The following is a 19,990-nucleotide window of genomic DNA, read 5'->3' as shown; positions in this document are numbered from 1 at the left end:
TTTTTTTAACTTTTAAAAATTGAGGACACATACAAACTCTTTAAATTCCCTTATTTTAGAATATATCATAGGTATTTTATGCCAATAAATATAGTTCTATATCATAGTAGAATTCCCAGATGATATATTTACCGGTAAGAGTGTTGACATTTTCAACTACATATCAATTTTTTTGTTTTGTTTTGTTTTTTGTCTTTTTAGGGCTGCACCCAATGCATATGGAATTTCCCAGGCTAGGGGTCAAATTGGAGCTGCTGGCCTACACCACAACCATAGCAACACAGGATTCAAGCCACAGCTGCAACCTACACCACCTCTCACAGCAGTGCTGTGTCCTTTTAATATGAGTATTTAGATCATTTACATTTAATGAAATTATTGATTTGGTTGGTTTTAATCTACTATCTTACAGTTTGTTATTATATTTATTTATCTCATCTCTGCTCTTTGAACTTTTTTTTGACTTTTTAGGGCCGCACCTGTGGCACATGAAAGTTCCCAGGCTGGGGGTCAAATTCGAGCTGCAGCTGCCAGCCTACGCCACAGCCACACTGAATCCACACGTCTTTGACCTATACCACAGCTCATAACAATGCTGAATGTTTAACCCACTGAGCAAGGCCAGGGATTGAACCTGTGTCCTCATGGATACTACTCAGATTTGTTTCTGCTGAGCCACCATGGGAACTCCTCTGTTCTTTGTTTTTCTTATTTTCTTGGCTTTTTTTTTTTTTTGATTGAGTGAGTTTTTTATGATTCAGTTTTATCTCCTCTATTGGCTCATTAGTTAGTCCTCATTTTAAAAAGCTTTTAGTGGTTACTAAAAAGGGTGGAGGTCAGCAACCCCCCCCCTTTTTTTTTTACTTTATTTTAATCCATGCTCTATGGCTTTTTTTTTGTCTTTTTCCTTTTCTAGGGCTGCTTCCCACGGCATATGGAGGTTCCCAGGCTAGGGGTCTAATCAGAGGTATAGACTCTGGCCTTCGCCAGAGCCACAGCAACAGAGGATTTGAGCTGCGTCTGTGACCTACACCACAGCTCATGGCAACGCTGGATCGTTAACCCACTGAGCAAGGGCAAGGATCGAACCCGCAACCTCATGGTTCCTAGTCGGATTCGTTAACCACTGTGCCACAACGGGAACTTCTGTGGCTTATGAATAAACTTTTATTGGAACATAGCCATACCCTTTCATTTACATATTATCAATGACTACTTTTGCACTATAATGCCAGAGTTGAGTAGTTGTGACAAAGACTCTAAGATCTGTAAACCTGAAATATTTATTGTCTAGCCCTTCAAGAAAAAGTTTCTCCTGCTATACATTATACACTTTTAATTCAAATTATATATTGAAAGTATACTTTCAAATTATATAGAACTTCATATATAGTATAAGCATTTTACAGCAGTATACTTCTATTTCCTCCCTCAAATATTTTTATGCTATTTTTATACATTTTACTTCTGTGTGTGTTATAAACTCCATAATACATTTTTACCATTTTTACTTTATGCTGTGAATTACCTTTTAAAAAAATTAAAAATAAGGGAAAATTTCTTTTATTTAGAACAGAGTTTCTTTTCCTTTGCTCAGTGGTAGTAAACCCGTGTTTTGTATGTTTGTGATCCTGGGACCAAGATGATCCTGTATGTTTGTGATCCTGGAACTAAGATGATCCTTTTGTTTCTACCCTTCCTTTAGCCTTTGTCTAAGACTGGTGGTGGGAGGGTTTCCTACCCCCTCTTCAGTGGTAAGACTTTCTTTACAAGGCTAATGGTGGAAGGGGAGTTTCTTGTTCTTTCCTCTAGGGCTGATGGCTTTAGTTTCTATTCCTCCTCAAAAGCCAGTGGATTTTTGCCTGAGCCCTATGGTGAGAGAATTTCCTGCAGCTTCCCCATGTCATAAGGTTTTTGCTTTGTGTAAAAGCGGAGTTTTGAAAAGATGGGGTTTCATACCTGTGTGCCATTGATGGCTCTTTTGAGTCTCCTGTCCTGTCCCCAGTCTTTCTTGTGAGCACATGATACAGGCACATGGCAAGGAGCTTGCTGTTAAGTATTAACTGCCTTTTGTATCTGGGGATCCTAGAGCTTCCAGACTGTCTTGGTAGCCCCATTTGCCTTTAGAATTCCTTAAAATTTTAGCTGTTTTCTTCTTCTTGTAATGGCAGTTACATCTTCCTTCTGTGCTCTGCCAAAGATGAAATAATTAGTTTATTTTTTCCTTGGAGGAAATTAGAATCAGATTTCTTGCTTTCCTGCAACCTCAATTATCTGATGAGTTCAGGAAGAATTATTCTTTTATAGATTATTTATTTTTTTCTCTTTATTCAAAAGGGAGCACTCTTTAGTCTTTCTACATCCTCAGCAAAAATGGAACTGCAATTCTTAAATTTTAATATAGTCAAGTTTGTCGACATTTTCTTTAATAGTACTACTTATGTCTTCCTTAAAAATCCCTTTTCTACCCTGAGTTCATGGAAATAGGGCCCTATGTTATGTTATAACTTTTTATGGGCTGGCTTGCTTTTCACATTTAGTTCATTAATATACCAGGAAATAATTTTTATGTGTAATGTAAGATAGAGTTCCTTAAAATTTTACGTATGTTTACTACCATTTATTGTTTTTTTTCAATTCTTTTTTAAAATTTTTTATTACTCAATGAATTTATTACATTTGTAGTTGTACTATGATCATCACAATCCAATTTTATAGGATTTCCATCCCACAACCCCAGCACCTCCCCCCACCCCCCAAACTGTCTCCTTTGGAGACCATAAGTTTTTCAAAGTCTGTGAGTCAACTACCATTTATTGTTGATGGTTGTGCAGTTTCTTAAAATTGTCAAATTACCATCTTTTTTTAAGGGCCATACCTACGGCATATGGAAGTTCCTGGACTAGGGGTCAAATCTGAGCTACAGCTGACAGCCTACTCCATAGCCACAGCAGTGTCAGATCTGAGCTGCATTTGCAAATTATGCTGCAACTTCTGGCAATACTGGTTCCTTAACGCACTGACCGAGGCCAGGGATCTAACCTGTATCCTGATGGACACCATGTTGGGTTCTTAGCCTACCGAGCCACAGTGGGAACTCCCTCAAATTACTCTTTAGTTCTGCATGAGAATACAAAATATCTTAGCTTGTGGAGTTGCCATCATGGCTCAGCAGAAACGAATCTGACTAGTATCCATGAGGACACAGGTTTGAACCCTGGCCTCGCTTGGTGGGTTAAGGTTCTGGTGTTGCCGTAAGCTCTTGTGTAGGTCACAGACATGGCTCGAATCTGGTGTTGCTGTGGCTGTGGCGTAGGCTGGCGGCTGCAGCTCTACCTTGACCCCTAGCGTGGGAACCTCTGTATGCCACAGGTATGGCCCTAAAAGAAAACAAAAAACAAAAAACAAAACTGAGCTCTAACGTGATATTATCAAATATGGCTGGTAAAAAAATATGCACAGTATGTTTTACAGGTCTTTTAATGAAGGTGAAAAGAAGTATTGCTTTATTCATTTTTACATATTAAAATGGATAGTCCCTCCCATTAGTTATCTTTTGCTCTTTCCCATCAGTCAGTGCTACACATCTGTACGTTTTTGAAATGCCTCAACTACTTTAACTTTTTTTGTGTGTGGTCTTTTTGCCTTTTCTAGGGCTGCACCGCGGCATATGGAGGTTCCCAGGCTAGGGGTCTAATCGGAGCTGTAGCCGCCAGCCTACACCACAGCCACAGCAATGTGGGATCCAAGCCGCATCTGTGACCTACACCACAGCTCACGGCAATGTCAGATCCTTAACCCACTGAGCAAGGCCAGGGGTTGAACCCAAAACCTCATGGTTCCTAGTTGGATTCGTTAACCACTGAGCCACGATGGGAACTCCAACATGTTTAATATTTGACTTTGTTGTTGCCCTCAAACTAATATACTTTCTTCTTTGGTTTCATCATTCTTACAGTTGTTCAGAGTTTAAGCTTGAAAATTCCCTTATTGTAGAATGATAGCTTCTTAGGATAAAGCAACCTTAAAAACTATCCTGACTAGCCTCTTTGCTTATAATCTCCTTTCTACTCTATTTCCTAGAGTGCCACCAGCATCGTTCTTCTTATTCCAGGCTAGATTATTTATCTCCCTATTTAAAACCCTTGAAAGACCCACTGATTACTACTTAAAACCCACATCCTTAAGATGGCATGGAGAGCTCTTCAGACTCTGACCTTAAACTCAGGGTTGCAAATGTTGGGCCATGCAGACTGTTCACTGCCTGACTCCAGAAGGCTTTCTTCATATAGATTATGAAACTATGAAAGTGAATGGACTTTCAGGATTTACTTATGTGGTAGTTCAATAATTTTTAGTAAATTTATATTTACTAAATAATTTAGTAATAATTAAATTTACTAAATAATTTACTAATTCATTTAGTAAATAATAAATTTTACTACTAGTACTGTTATTACAGTTTGGTGGTAGGAAGGGGAGGAAGAAGTACCGTGTAATAAAACTGGAGGTAAGTAAGGATTTAACTGCAAAATCCTTGCTTGCAAAGCTAAAAAATTTTGTAGGCAATGGGAAGCCATCTGCATTTTTTAACAGGAATGAGTGGTATGGTTGGATTTCAGTTCTAGAGAAACAATGTAGGTGACAGTATGGAGACGTTAAAGATCTGAACTAGGAAATGCAGTAGAAGAGAAATAAGAACTTGAAGCCTCGAGACTGCTAAGGATTGGACATTGTGCTGAAAGTGCTTTATATGCACGCTGCCATTTTGGAGATAAGGAAACTGAAGTGAGAAAAATATCTGAAGTCACACCTGTTGTACTAATGCCAGGACCTGAACTCGTGTGTGTTTGCCTGATGCTTTACAACATTGTACTAGAGTAATACTGAACTTTTCACTATTGCCAAAAATGTTATATACATTAGCACTTTGTCTGCAGGTGCCATTTGCTTTGTTTAAATTCCATGTTCTTCTTTGCCAGGCAAAGATCTCACAGTTCAAAACAATTCTCTCGGTTATCACTTCCCTTTCTGTGAATCTGTAACATTTTATATGTATATTTACTATAGGACTCTAAACACTACCTTTTTTTTCATAACCGCATAGGCCTGCCTTCTTTTTTTTATTCAGTTGCATAGGTATTGAATGGTGCATTGCATCATGCTCTACACTGCTACTAGCAATGAGATACATGTCCTATATTCTTATCAAAATAAGAATCTAGTAACTCAGAATCTACAGAGTTATGTCTTGTTTCTTTTATTAGGCAGGTGAGAGGAGTGGTATTTTACTATAAACTTTTAACAGCTAACATACCTATCTTTTGTTCATTTTGCCTTAAATTTATTTTTAGAAAATTCCTATTTGTTGTCCTTAAATGACTAAGTCCAGGGGCCAATAGGAAATAAGTGGTAGCAGCCAGACTAAAACTAAACCAATATGGGCTTCATATTGCAGAATATTGTGGCAACTCTTGCAAAAATGATTTTTCAAATACTAATATCACTAATTTTTTCTGAATTAAAAAAATTGATTTCTCTAAGGGAAAAAAAAAAATCTGTGTAACACTGCCAGGTCCATGGATCTTTTGTTCATATAGATCATGTGGAACATGAATGTTAACATGTTTTAAAGAAAATCTGTGGTTTTCTTATATGGAGAAATTCTGTTAAAGTGAAGGGAGATTTTATAAATGGAAATGTATATGAAATAACTAATGACATTATATGCTCTGTATTTATACCAGTGCTTTCCAGAGAAGGATCCTCAGAATACAGATTTAAAAGATGCTTTTGTCAAAAGCTTTCTGAAGACAACTAAGTTTGAATAAAACCCAACTTACCCCCTCTTGCAGATTCACATTGTACATAAAAACAGAGAAATCCTGCAGTAGGGGTATATGTGTTGGCAGGGGAAGGGGGCTTGTCTTCTTGTTAGGGTCATTTATAATCCAATTTTTCCCGAACTGAATTTACCAAAGAATTCTCCTTTAGCATAAACTTGAAATTCAGTTTGGAAATAGTAAAGTTCATGTAGATTCTGAAACATGGGACAAAAATATATATAGTATGTAAATATAAAGACAATTTTTATTTTTGTATTTTCTTAATATTATGAACTTTATTTGCTATGGATGGACATCAACATCAGCTGGGGGAAAAGCCGCTCCAAATGACAATCAGACTAGAAAAAATCAGATTGGAAATTCTGAATTGCCAGGATCACCAGAAGATTCAGATAATGATTATTTTAGTGGCAAAACAAGGTAATTAATATGGATGTGTTGTTTTGTCTTGCTTTGTCTTTTTAGGGCTGCACCTGTGGCATACGGAGGTTCCCAGACTAGGGGTCCAATTGGATCTATAGCTGCCGGCCTATACCACAGCCACAGCAACTCCAGATCCTTAATCCACTGAGCAAGGCCAGGGATTGAACCTGCATGCTCATGGATACTAGTTGGGTTCGTTAACTGTTGAGCCATGACAGGAACTCGGATGTTGATTCTACATACATGTCATGATCTAAACTATAAGAAAAAGAGTGAGATATCCAGGGTACTGGCCTAAAGACTTCTCATTAAAACAAAGATGTGAGTGAAATTAGTGACATTTTTAATTAAAATTACCTTGATTTTGATCTTTAATATAATGAAGGGTCATTTATTGCTTAAATTTATTGTTGTAATCCTTTTGCCATCAGGTGCAACCTAATGACAGAAAACTTCTGTGTTTATTTGCCTTTCTTAGAACTAATTTTTCTGCCTTTATTAGATTCTTGATTATGAGTAAACTAATAATTAGGCTTGAGTTTCACATTGGTATCATTTCGTTCAAAATTATAGTACTTAGACCACAGTTTTGCATATAGTCTTTTGAAGTTAAGATAAGGAATTTTATACAGTTATTCACAAAAGAATGATGAATAAAGTATGTTTACAAAATTTCCAGTTAGTGTACCTTGCTGTAGACATTAGACTATGATTTGAATTTAGCTAGAATATAATGAAATATTATTTTATAACTCATATTAAATGTAGTTTGTTAATCATTAATGAGTTTGAAAGGTAACAGTGATTTTAAGCTGACTTTTAAAAATTTTAGTGTATTTATAGAATATCAAATAGAAAATAAAAAGCATGAAAAGTTAATATTCTTGGAATCATTTTTTAATATGACTTTCAAACCTGTCATTCCCTTTAAGTCAGTTTCTTTGGAAAAATGAAGATGATAGAGTTAATATTAAAAGAGAGTACAATCAGGTATGATTTTTAAATTTTTGTTTAAATGTAGTATTGCGCTATAGTAATTTTTTTTTTTTTGTCTTTTTTAGGGCCACACTTGTAGCATATGGAAGTTCCCAGGCTAGTGGTCAAATTGGAGCTGTAGCTGCTGGCCTGTACCACAGCCACAGTAATGTGGGATCCAAGCTGCATCTGCGACCTACACCACAGCTCATGGCAATGCCAGATTCTTAACCCACTGAGCAAAGCCAGGGATCAAACCCGCGTCTTCATGGCTACTAGTTGGGTTCATTAACCACTGAGCCACAACGGGAACTCCAGCACCATAGTATTTATACTGAAGTTAAAATGAAACTATAGATTAAAAGTGTATAAGTTTTCTAATTTTACATATTAGAAGGGGGAGAGAAAGCTCAAGAAAATTCAAGATTCAGTGGAATTTCTGGGCATTTCACGGTCTGGGACATGTTGAGGTCTGCCCTTTAAGGCAAAGCCAAGATTTTGTATTTTGGCCCAGCTACCATGGGGAATAAGTCACTTGATGGACCTGTTTGGAATTTGGAGATAACTGCATTTGGATGCATGGCTCCATTTTTTTTTTTTTTTTAAATCAAGTGAGCTAAAGGACTTGAGTGGGCCCAAAGCAAGAGAATGCTCACCAGGTGATCCAAGAAGCATAGCAAGCAGAGCTGCCAGTTGTGTGCTAACAATCATCTGGTCCAGTGATGCTTGATATGCAGTAGATAGGGTTGCTAAATGGAGTCTGAGACAAGTCCTGGCAGGAGAATCACAGCTTAGAGCCCTTGAGTTTTAGAGCAAAGGCATGCCATCTTCAGCAAATAATTGTTTTACTGTTGCTGGATACTAACAAAACATGGTGTTTCACACTTTAAAATTCTTCTGTGGGTGCTTAATGCTATTTCACTGTGATTGGGATAAAGTTGATCATATTTTTATGTTTTATGGACTCCATTTCCTGGATTTAGGATAGTAGCTTAAAATCCCCTGTTATTTGTGTATTATTGTTTATCCTCACATCTCCTGTGTTTTTTATTTAGTTGAATTTTTATGTATTATTTGGCACAAAGGTATTCTTATGTGAATATTAATGTTATCACTTTTGCATTATGAAGTGCCCTTCTTGACTCTTAATGTGCTTTTTGGCTTGAATTCTCCCTTATTGCATATTGAGATACTAACCTCTCCTTTTTTTTTTTGTTTGCATTTATCTTGTATACCCCTTTCTTTCTTCCCCACTTTTTTAAAGCTTCTCTGAATTGTTTTTTGTTTTAGGTGTGTCTTTAATAGACAGCCTAGAGTTGGGTTTTGCTTTGTGAGTCAGTCCAAAAGTCAGTTGCGGAGTTCCTGTTGTGGCGCAGTGGTTAACGAATCCGACTAGGAACCATGAGGTTGCGGTTCGGTCCCTGCCCTTGCTCAGTGGGTTAACGATCCAGCGTTGCCATGAGCTGTGGTGTAGGTTGCAGACTCAGCTCGGATCCCGTGTTGCTGTGGCTCTGGCGTAGGCCAGTGGCTACAGCTCCGATTCGACCCCTAGCCTGGGAACCTCCATATGCCACGGGAGCGGCCCAAGAAATAGCAACAACAACAACAACAACCAAAAAAAAAAAAAAAAAAAAAAGTCAGTTGCATTTAGTAGATGAGTTATTTCCATTTATGTTATTAATAGGGCTAATATATTTGACCTGAGATGTGTCATTTTACTATATATTATAGTCATTGTGTATTATTCTGTGGTTTATTTGCACTCCCCTTGCCCAGGTCCTGGTATTTAGGAAGCTTGAATCTTTGTTCTAGTGTTTGTTTACCTTTGTACTAGTACAAATTTACGCTGGTATTCCTAGCCTTCCTTTTTTTCTTTTTTTAAAATTTATGCTTCTGATTTTGATTTGTCACCTCTGAAATCATCCTCTGATTGCTGCCTTTGTATTCAAGGCATTTGAAAAATTACCTTCCCCCTCTTTTCTCTTCTCATATACTTTTTTTTTTTTTTTTGTCTTTTTAGGGCCATACCTGCAGCATATGGAAGTTCTCATGTTAGAGGTCGAATCAGAGCTACAGCTGCCAGCCTATACCACAGCCACAGCAATGTAGGACCCGAGCCACGTCTGCGACCTACACCACAGCTCATGAAAATGCCAAATCCTTAACCCACTGAGCGAGGCCAGAGATCGAATCTGCAACCTCATGGTTCCTAGTCTGATTCATTTCTGCTGTGCCGCAGTGGGGACTCCCACTACCAGTTCTTTTAAACAATATTTTTCAGTTATTTCCTGGTTGGGTTAAGCTATGCTTATAAGAAAAGCTCTGGAGTCCCCATTGTGGTGTAGCAGAAACAAATCTGACTAGGAACCATGAGGTTGCAGGTTTGATCCCTGGCCTCGCTCAGTGGGTTAAGGATCCAGTGTTGCTGTGAGCTGTAGTGTAGGTCTCAGTTGCAGCTCGGATCTGATGTTGCTGTGGCTGTAGTGTAGGCCAGCAGCTATAGCTCCAATTAGACTCCTACACTGGGAACCTCCATATGTTGCAGGTATGGCCCTAAAAAGCAAAAACCAAAAAGAAAAAGAAAAGATCCTAGGTACAATATACCCTTACTTCTACTGTTAAAAACTTTGTCTGGAGTAGGAATAGGCAAACAAGGCCTGTAGCCTATTTTGTCAGGCCTGAGACCTAAAAATGTTTTCTACATTTTTAAAAAGTTGAAAAAAAATTAATTGTGACAAATACCATATGTGGCCAAAAAAAACCTAAATTATTTACTCTGAGGCCTTTTTACAGAGTTTGCTCATCCCAGTTTTAGATCTTAATACTTAAAGGATAGCTTGATTGGCTGTAACATCCTTGACTTGGGCAATTTTTCCTTGAGTGTTTGAAATATTGCTCTACCGATATCTTGATTTATACATTACCACTAAGAACTATGATGCCTAACTGGTTTTATTTTCTTTGTAAACTGACTTGGGTATTCTTATCAGTAAGACCAGAGGATTCCTTTAATGTGTAGTAATTTTATTAGGCTATGTTGCAGTTAAGAGCTCTAGACCTGGTTTTTCTGAGTGGGCCTTTCCAGTATGAAAATCAAGACTTCTTTTATTTCAAGAAATTAAAATTCTAGAAAATAATTGAAATAGCAGATCTATTCCATGGTTTTGTTTTTTTTTTCAGGGACCTTGATTAATCTTATCTTAGCTGTTCTTTTATCGCTATTACTTTCTCTCTGATCTAGTTTACTATTTTCTTTGTGTTTCGTATCCTTTGTTCCTTTTATTTATCTCCTCTGTTATCCTTACTGTATTTTTGGTCATATCTATTCCTTTTGGAGTACCTGCTATTCATTTCTGAGACAGTTCTGTTTTTTCTTTCTTCAGTTTTGGTCAGTTCCCATTGTATATCTTCCTATTGTTTTTTTCATTTTTATTCTGAGTTTCTAAATTTGTAATGTGTGATGTTCATTAATACCTAAAAATGCTTTGATTTAATTTAATATATGTTGGGAATCTTGTCAATTTTTTCCCTGCTTCTTGGCTGCTGGTTTTGTTTTGTTTGTTTTCTCAATTTTGAGGGTTTTCAACAAGTAGCTTTGTCTAGAACCTAGATTATTTTATAGATATTGTCTGTGTTTGTTTGTTTGGGATTTTTATGTATCAATAACAGGTGCTGGTGTTCTGGTGGTTTATTCTAGTTTGTAGATGAGGAGTGCCCTCTTCTGTTGTTATAATGGAATGCAGTTATTTATTTGTTTTTAAATAAATGGAACATTTAGGGGAACTGGTCTTTTCTCTTTGCATTCTTTCCTACAAATTTACCAGAGCTCTTATCTGGACCACTTTCTTTTCTCTTACCACCAAGCCCCAAAGAAACATCTCTTGCTTCCAAAGCATTTTCCTCTCACCCAGTAGCTATGTTTTCTGTTAATTACCACCTCTGGCACCCTACATTTTAACAGGCCCTCTCTTTTAGATTCCTCATAGAAATAACTCTGATTTACCAATTCATACCCTTATTCTCAGTATTCCTCCACTACATGCAGGACCTTCTCCTTTAAGACTAACTTGTGGTTGATGTTTACTGTGTTATCTGTGTATAGTGCTCTCTAATGCATAGTCCCCTCATATCTGACTCAGCTCAGATATGAGCTTCTGAGCACACTCTGCTGGTCTAGGGGGTTTATTTCCCCACGTACATGTAAATTAAAAGATTCTGTGTCCTAGTTATGTTGCAGTCATAAATTATGGGTGATTTTATTTGCTTTCTTTTTATAGTAGTTGAGGGTGTGTGTGGAGAGATTCTAATTTAAGGTGGTTGCCATTATCCTATGGGAATGTGGCCTTATAAAAATAAGAAAATAAAATGCAATAAACCAGAAAAAAAAAGACTAATAAAACTAACAAAGTAGGGGCAAGAGCTTAATTAAGATAAAGGTGGAAAGTAAAAAGTTACATAAGTAACAAGCCTAGTAGAATAGAAAACAACTTAAGATCTATAAATGGTAGTAGGAGAAACATCAATATTGGTAGGCTTGAGGTATTTTATAAGAAAGCGTGGAAACACAAAAATTAGGTGAGGTGAAGGCAATGTAACACAAATACGGAGGTGGTAAAATATATGAGAATAAAATATATGCTAAAATTTGAAAATATGGTAGGATCTCTAATTTTCTAAGCAGATAAAAAAGATCAAATTGGTTCAAGATGAAAAAAAATCAGTAGCCATCTGAGTAACATTTTAAAATTATCATAACGTAATGGAAATCAGAAATCTTGGAAGGAAATTATGTTTAGAAAGAAATATGGATTCTTTGTTTTTCTTTTAAAATTTTAAGTTTGAATCTCCTGTGTATAATGTCCAAGTATAGTGGAATGGCGAAAGTAGAGACAAGAGAGGGTCATTTTTTTTTTTTTTTTTTTTTTTTTTTGTCTTTTTGCCTTTTCTGGGGCTGCTCCCATGGCATATGGAGGTTCCCAGGCCAGGGGTTGAATCGGAGCTGCAGCCGCCAGCCTACGCCAGAGCGTGTGGGATCCGAGCTGTGTCTGCGACCTATACCACATCTCATGGCAATGCCGGATCCTTAACCCACTGAGGAAGAGCAGGGACCGAACCCGCAACCTCATGGTTCCTAGTCGGATTCTTTAACCACTGTGCCACAATGGGAACTCCAAGAGAGGGTCATATTTATAAAGACAGATTTGGGAGTTTACCACTATGTAATTAAAAATAAGAATGCATTGCTATGGTGCACTATCAAATGTTTACAGACAGATGAAAAATAATGAGTCACCCTACCAGATCTTACTGATTTTGCTATTTGCTTAACAGCTAGGTAAAATTGAGAGCATCACCCTGCCAAATCTTACTGATTTTCCTTCAGTTCCTTGTCAACCTGCTTGTTCTCCAGGAATAACTGATAGATCTTTATTACAGATCGAGAGTAAGTATGATGATACCGTAGTACAGATGTAAGTACAGGTGATCCTGTGAGGTAAAGTTAAATAATGTTAATGTGCAGTTAATTGTTTAATAGGTACAGAGTTTCAGTTTGGGAAGATAAAGTTTTGGAGATGAAGGGTGGTGATGGTTGCAAAACATTGTGAATATACACAGTGCCATTGAACTATACATTTATTTCTTTATTTATGTAGCCCCACCCATGGCATGTTTAAGTTCCTGGGCCAGGGGTTGAACCAGAGCCATAGCAGCAACCCAAGCTGCTGCAGTGATAAGGCCAGGTCCTTAACCCACTGCACCATAAGAGAACTCCAAACTTTAAATTTAAATATAGTTAAAAGACTAAATTATATATATTTTACCACAAAAACTTGTTATTTTAAATTATAGTCAAGTATATGACTATCTTGTTGATTACTGCATTTGTGTGTCACTAATATTATTTCTACTTATATGTATGTATACTTGAAAACATGCATTTTTTTCAGTGTAAGATTTAAGTACATTAAGTTTGGGCCCAAGATAAATTTACCTAAAGAATTAAACCGGGTAGTATAACTACATGAGTTTTACCTAGTTTTTATACATGTTTTTATACGTTTTATACATGAATGCAGAAGAAACATACTGTGATGTTTACACATATATAAATCCCCTATATATAACTCTTAGATACTGAAACAGTTCCTCAGTGTTTTCCATAGAGCCGAATGCTGTACTGCAGACAGAAAAACAGAGTTTGGAGTAGATTTTATACTTGCTGTTTTTGGCACATTTTAGTTTTATACTCTTTTAGGATATGAACTTATCTTTTAGCTTAAAAAGATATTGATGACTATGGGTCAAAATCTTTTAGGAAAGAAGATTATTGAGCAAATGAAACAAGTAAAGGAAGAAAGAAGATATCTGGAAAGAATTGGAGAAGAACTAATAAAAAAAGTTGAAAGGCTATTTGAACAAAGCAAATTAAAACAATATCATGGTAAAATTTATTATCTTTTATCACTATAAAGGGAATTCAAATTTTACAGAATTTATGTTTTGGAATAAGTGATAAAGTGATAATAATTACTTACTGTTATACTTTAAGTGGTACGCTATTGATATAAATTCACTATAAGAAAGATGAAATCATTATTCAGCTCTGTTTTATATGATAAATGCAACATGCTTTTTATTAAAATTCAATTATTTTTAAAATGGATATTTGTTTATTCATTTTAACATTTATTAAATGAGTATTAAGTACCTACTGAATTTAGTCACTGTTGTAGGGGCTGGGGAGATGCTAATAGGCCAATGCAACCTTGTCCCTGCCTCCAGTCCACTGGGGCAATGATGATCCAGTTAAGGAGTAGTGATACCTCCTGATGACTGCTGTGATAAAGGAATGTCAAGTTCTATACATAGGAATACAGAGGAAGAACACTAAAATAGATGGAAGAGATCAAGAAAGGCTTCTAGGAAAAGTGGTAGAAATAGTAGAAATTGAAGTGTGCCTGCTCTTGGGTGCAGGCCTTCCAGTATTCTTTTCAAGCCTCTGCCACCTGCATCGTCTTTTTTTTTTTTTTTAATTACTCAATGAATTTTATTACATTTATAGCTGTACAACAATCATCACAACTAAATTTTACAGCATTTCCATCCCGAACCCTCAGTGCATCCACCCACCCCCCAAACTGTCTCCTTTGGAAACCATAAGTTTTTCAAAGTCTGAGTCAGTATCTGTTCTGCAAAGAAGTTCAGTCTGTCCTTTTTTCAGATTCCACAATGTCAGTGAAAGCATTTGATGTTGGTATCTCATTGTCTGATTGACTTTACTTAGCATAATTTCTAGATCCATTCATGTTGCTAAAAATGCCGGGATTTCGTTTCCTTTAATGGTTGAGTAACATTCCATTGTGTATATGTACCACATCTTCTTGATCCACTCCTCTGTTGATGGACATTTAGGTTGTTTCCATGTCTTGGCTATTGAAAATAGTGCTGCAGTGAACACTGGAGTACATGTGTCTTTTCAAGGAGGCATGGTTTTCTCTAGATAGATGCCCAGGAGTGGGATTGCTAGATCAAATGGTAGTTCAATTTTTAGTTTTCTGAGGCATCTCCATACTATTTTCTGCAGTGGTTACACCAATTTACATTCCCACCAACAGTGTCATAGGGTTCCCTTTGCTCCACACCCTCTCCAGTATTTATTGTTTGTAGACCTTTTGATGATGGCCATTCTGGCTGGTGTAAGGTGGTACCTCATAGTGGTTTTGATTTGCATTTCTCTAATAATGAATGATACATCTTTTCATGTGGTTTTTTTTTTTTTTTTTTTTTTGGCCATCTGTATGTCGTCTTTGGAGAACTGTCTGTTTAGATCTTCTGCCTGTTTTTTGGTATTGAGCTGCAGAAGGTATTTATAAATTTTGGAGATTAATCCCTTGTCTCTTCATTGCAGATATTTTCTCCCATTCTGTGGGTTGTCTTTTCATTCTGTTTAGGGTTTCCTTTGCTGTGCAGAAACTTTTAAGTTTAATTAAGTCCCATTTGTTTATTTTTGTTTTCACTGTCATTAGTCTGAGATGGATCTGAGAAGATGTTGCTGTCATTTATGTTGGAGAGTGTTTGGTATATGTCTTCCTCTGAGATTTTATAATCTGCTCTTATATCTAGGTTTTTAATCCATTTTGAGTTTATTTTTGTGTGTGGCATTAGGAAGTGTTCTAATTTCATTCTTTTCCATGTGGCTGTCCAGTTTTCCCAGCACCACTTGTTGAACAGGCTGTCTTTTCTCCATTGTATATTCTTGCCTCCTTTGTCATAGATGAGTTGGCTGTAGGTGTGTGGGTTTAATTCTGGGCTTTCTATCCTGTTCCACAGATCTATATTTCTGTCTTTGTGTCTGTACCATACAGTTTTGATGACTGTAACTTTGTAGTATAGTCTGAAGTCAGGGAGCCTGATTCCTCCAGCTCCATTTTTCTTTCTCAGGATGGCTTTGGCTATTCCGGGGTCTTTTGTGCTTCCAAACAAACTTTAAAATATTTTGTTTGAGTTCTGTAAAAAATGTCCTTGGTAATTTGATGGGGATTGCATTGAATCTGTAGATTGCCTTTGGTAGTATAGTCATGTTGATAATATTGACTCTTCCAGTCCAAGAGCATGGTATGTCTTTCCATCTGTTTGTGTCGTCTTTGATTCTTTCATCAATGTGTTATACTTTTCAGAGTACAGGTCTTTTGTCTCTTCAGGTAGGATTATTCCTAAGTATTTTATTCTTTTTGATGTAATGGCAAATCAGATTGCTTCCCCAATTTCTCTTTCTGATCTTTCATTGCTAGTATATAGAAATGCAGTCGAAGGGAAGCAATCCCATTTACCATTGCATCCAAAAGAATAAAATACTGTACTCTGAAAAGTATAAGATGCTGATGAAAGAAATCAAAGATGACGCAAATAGATGGAAAGACATACCATGCTCATGGATTGGAAGAGTTAATATTATCAAAATGACTATACTACCTAAGGCAATATACAGATTCAATGCAATCCCTATCAAGTTACCAAGGACATTTTTTACAGAACTTAAACAAAACATTTTAAAGTTTGTTTGGTGTAGGTTGCAGTTGCAGCTTGGACATGCATTGCTATCTATGGCTGTGGTGTAGGCTGGCAGCTACAGCTCTAATTCAACCTCTAGCCTGGATAGCTCCATGTGCCTAGAGTACGGCCCTAAAAAGACAAACTAATTAAAGAGTGCTATAAAGAGTGATGGAGCAGAAGAGATGTTTTAGCTAGTGTTTCCAAGGAAGGCTTCTCTAAGGAGATTATCACTAATATCTGATTAATAACATGGCAAGCATGTAAAGAGATGGGGGGAAAGAGTCAGAAAAGGAGGAGCACTGAAAGTCAAGGTACAGGAAGTTCCTATTGTGGCTTTGCAGGTTAGGAACCCAACTAGTATCCATGAGGATGCACTTTTGATCACTGGTCTCGCTCAGTGGGTTATGGGTCCAGCGTTGTGACTCAGATCCCACGTTGCGGTGGCTGTGGAATAAGCTGGCAACTCCAGCTCTGATTCGACCCCTAGTCTGGGAACTTCCATATGCCACGGGTGTGGCCCTAAAAAGAAAGAAAAAAAAAAAGAAAGTCAAGGTACGGAGATAGAAATAAGAATTGCGGACCAGTGTGGTTGGAGTGTGATAACTAAGGAGGATTGTAGAGGGAGAAAATCATAAGGTCATCAAGGAACAGACAGACCAATTCAAGGAGCTTGGGTTTTATTACAGGTAAGGTGGGATGGCATCAGAGGATTTTTAAACTAGGGACTTACATCATTTTTTAAATATTTTACAAAGATCAAAATGACTACAATACTGGATATCTTGTAGAGGGCCAAGAATGGAAGCAGAGAAACTATTAGAAAGACAAGGGTGTTGCCTAGGGATGTACCACTGAAGAAGGGAGAATGTGCCAGATGCTTCAAGTATTTTGACATTGGTTCCAGCAGAACTTGCTCAGGGATTGGACATAAGGCTGAGGGAAGTAGTTAAAATCTTGAGTGAAAGTTCCATATACTTTTGTGTTTTTTAATTAAATTGCCTTATAACAGAATTTTAAAACTTGGTGTTTTCCTTTTTTAAATTTTTTTTCCTTTTTTTAATAATCTTAAAGAAACATAATCATATTCTGGTATATTAGCATGCAGTTTGTATTTCTAAATAAACATAAATTGGTTTATGTTTAGAATCTCATTGGTGGCAAAGTGATTCCCTAAACTGGCAGAGTTTAATTTCTGATTTTCTCAACTGGAAGTCTCAGGTTTAAGAAATTCTGCCCTACTTAAGCTTGGGGATATGTTTGGAATAATTTTGATAAATGATAAAACAGAATCAACTAATTTCACAAAACAATTCTTTGGGGCTGAAAAAATAAGGAAAATCTGAAAAAATATATTTTGCCTTTTTCATAGCTTTAATTATGTAAAAGTGAATTCAAATAAGATTATGGATAAAAGTAATAAAATATATGCATTTTGCTATAGGTAGTATTTTGAAGAAAGATTTTCTTTTTTTTTTTTTTTTTTTTTTTTGCCTTTTCTAGGGCTGCACCCTCGCAGCATGTGGAGGTTCCCAGGCTAGGGGTCGAATCAGAGCTGTAGCCCCGGCCTACACCAGAGCCACAGCAACGCGAGATCTGAGCCACGTCTGCAACCTACACCACAGCTCACGGCAACACTGGATCCTTAACCCACTGAGCAAGGCCAGGGACCGAACCCGGAACCTCATGGTTCCTAGTCGGTTTCATTAACCACTGAGCCACAACGGGAACTCCTTGAAGAAGGATTTTCTTAAAAATGACAAGCTTCAAGAAGAACTTGGTTTGGGTTCCTAGATTTATCACTATTTTACTATATTTGTAGGCTAGTCCTGGTATTATCCAATAAACATTTTGCTCTTAGCTCTCATTTCCTCAGCATATAAGAGAGGAAAGAGAGGGGAAAGGAATGTTTTAAAATAACTCTAGGGTCATTCTCAGGTTGAACAGTTTAATCAAACTATAACCTTTGCTTTTTATAGCCTGTGATGTTTGGAAGAAAAAGTACTTTGAAACAAAGAAAGTTACAGCATCATTGGAGGAAGTTTTAACAAAACTTCGAGAAGATTTGGAACTTTACTATAAAAAGTTGCTCATGCAGCTTGAAGCCAGGGAGATCAAGATGATACCAAAGAATCTGGCAAACATCACAGACTCTAAGGTACTAATAAATAGTTCACATTCTTTTTTTTTTTTAAGATGCCTTTTTTTTTTTTTTTTTGTCTTTTTGTCTTTTTAGGGCTGCACCTGCAGCATGTGGAGGTTCCCAGGCTAGGGGTCTACTCAGAGCTGTAGCTGCTGGCCCCTATGCCAGAGCCACAGCAACACGGGATCCGAGCAACATCTGCAACCTACACCACAGCTCTTGGCAACGCCAGATCCTTAACCCACTGAGCGAGGCCAAGGATCGAACCCACAACCTCATGGTTCTTAGTTGGATTCGTTTCTGCTGCGCCACGATGGGAACTCCAAAGGTGCCTATTTTTTTAATTAAAGTATAGTTGATTTACAGTGTTGTGCCAATTTCTGTTATATAAATGTGTGTGTATATGTATATATATGTATATATGTATATATAAACACACACATTCCCTTTCTTATATTATCTTCCCTCATGGTCTATCCCAAGAGACTGGATATAGTTTGCTGTGCTATATATATATAGTAGGACCTCATTGCTTGTTCATTCTAAACATAATAGTTTGCATCTACTAACCCCAAACTCCCAGTCTACCCCATTCCCTCCCCTCTCCCACTTGGAAACTCCAAGTCTGTTCTCCACTTACATTATGTTAGAGAAGTTCTATTTAAAATACATGCTTTGTATTAAAAATAGAGTTGTTATATGATCCAGCAATCCCACTCCTGGGCATATACCCAGACAAAACTATAATTTGAAAAGATACATGAACCCCTATGTTATGACAGCACTATTTACAACAGCCAAGACATAGAAACAACCTAAAAGGTTATTAACAGATGAATGGATCAAGAAGATGTAGTACACACACACACTGGAATATTACTTAGTCATTAAAAAGAATGAAATAATGCCATTCGAAGCAACATGGATGGGCCTGGAGATTATCATACTAAATAAGTCAGGCAGAGAAAAACAAATACCATATGATATCACTTATATGTGGAATCTAAAATACAACACAAATCAACATGTCTACAAAACAAAAGCAGACTCGGAGATAAAGAGAACAGACTTGTGGTTTACTAAAGGGAATGAGGGGGTAGCAAGGGAAGGATTAGGAGTTTAGGATTAGTAGAAGCAATTATTACATTTATAAGATGGATAAACAAGAGGGTTGTACCGTATAGCACAGAGAACTCTATTCAATATCATGTAATAGACCATAGTGGAAAAGAATATGAAAAAGAATGTATAACTGAACCACTTTGCTATATAGCAGAAATTAATACAACATTGTAAATCGACTGCTTCAATAATTTTTTAAATTAGAACAAAAAAAAAATAAGATACATGCTTTTTAATTGTTAGTGTTATCATATCTTGGATATTTTGGGCTACAGGTAACAAAACTTTAGCTTAATCTGGCTTAATAAATAAATTCATGATCTCAGGTAATGATTGCTGAAGAGATAAAATCAGCAGCTTAATTATGTCTTTAAGGGCCTAGGTGCTTCTGATATTTCCTCCCTATTATTTCCAGTGTTGGCTGCATTCT

The 19,990-nt window shown here is 36.8% G+C and overlaps 1 protein-coding gene across 1 annotated transcript in view; it reads left to right on the top strand.

The window, feature by feature from the left end:
• SPATA1 (spermatogenesis associated 1) overlaps positions 1 to 19,990 on the top strand; it is a 46,839-nt gene that overhangs the window by 18,157 nt on the left and 8,692 nt on the right. The window contains exons 6-10 of the mRNA XM_084964597.1: positions 6,152 to 6,266; positions 7,202 to 7,259; positions 12,576 to 12,687; positions 13,561 to 13,686; positions 18,275 to 18,453. Of these exons, the coding sequence (XP_084820723.1) occupies positions 6,152 to 6,266; positions 7,202 to 7,259; positions 12,576 to 12,687; positions 13,561 to 13,686; positions 18,275 to 18,453 (590 nt within the window). The remainder of the gene's footprint in view (positions 1 to 6,151; positions 6,267 to 7,201; positions 7,260 to 12,575; positions 12,688 to 13,560; positions 13,687 to 18,274; positions 18,454 to 19,990) is intronic.

The sequence above is a fragment of the Sus scrofa genome, chromosome 6 (genome assembly GCF_054392235.1).
Source record: "Sus scrofa isolate SSC_HxYL_T2T_F1_AM1 chromosome 6, Sscrofa_HxYL_maternal_Yorkshire_Landrace_v2.0, whole genome shotgun sequence".
Taxonomy (NCBI): Eukaryota; Metazoa; Chordata; class Mammalia; order Artiodactyla; family Suidae; genus Sus; species Sus scrofa.
This window is presented reverse-complemented; position numbering and strand designations above follow the sequence as displayed.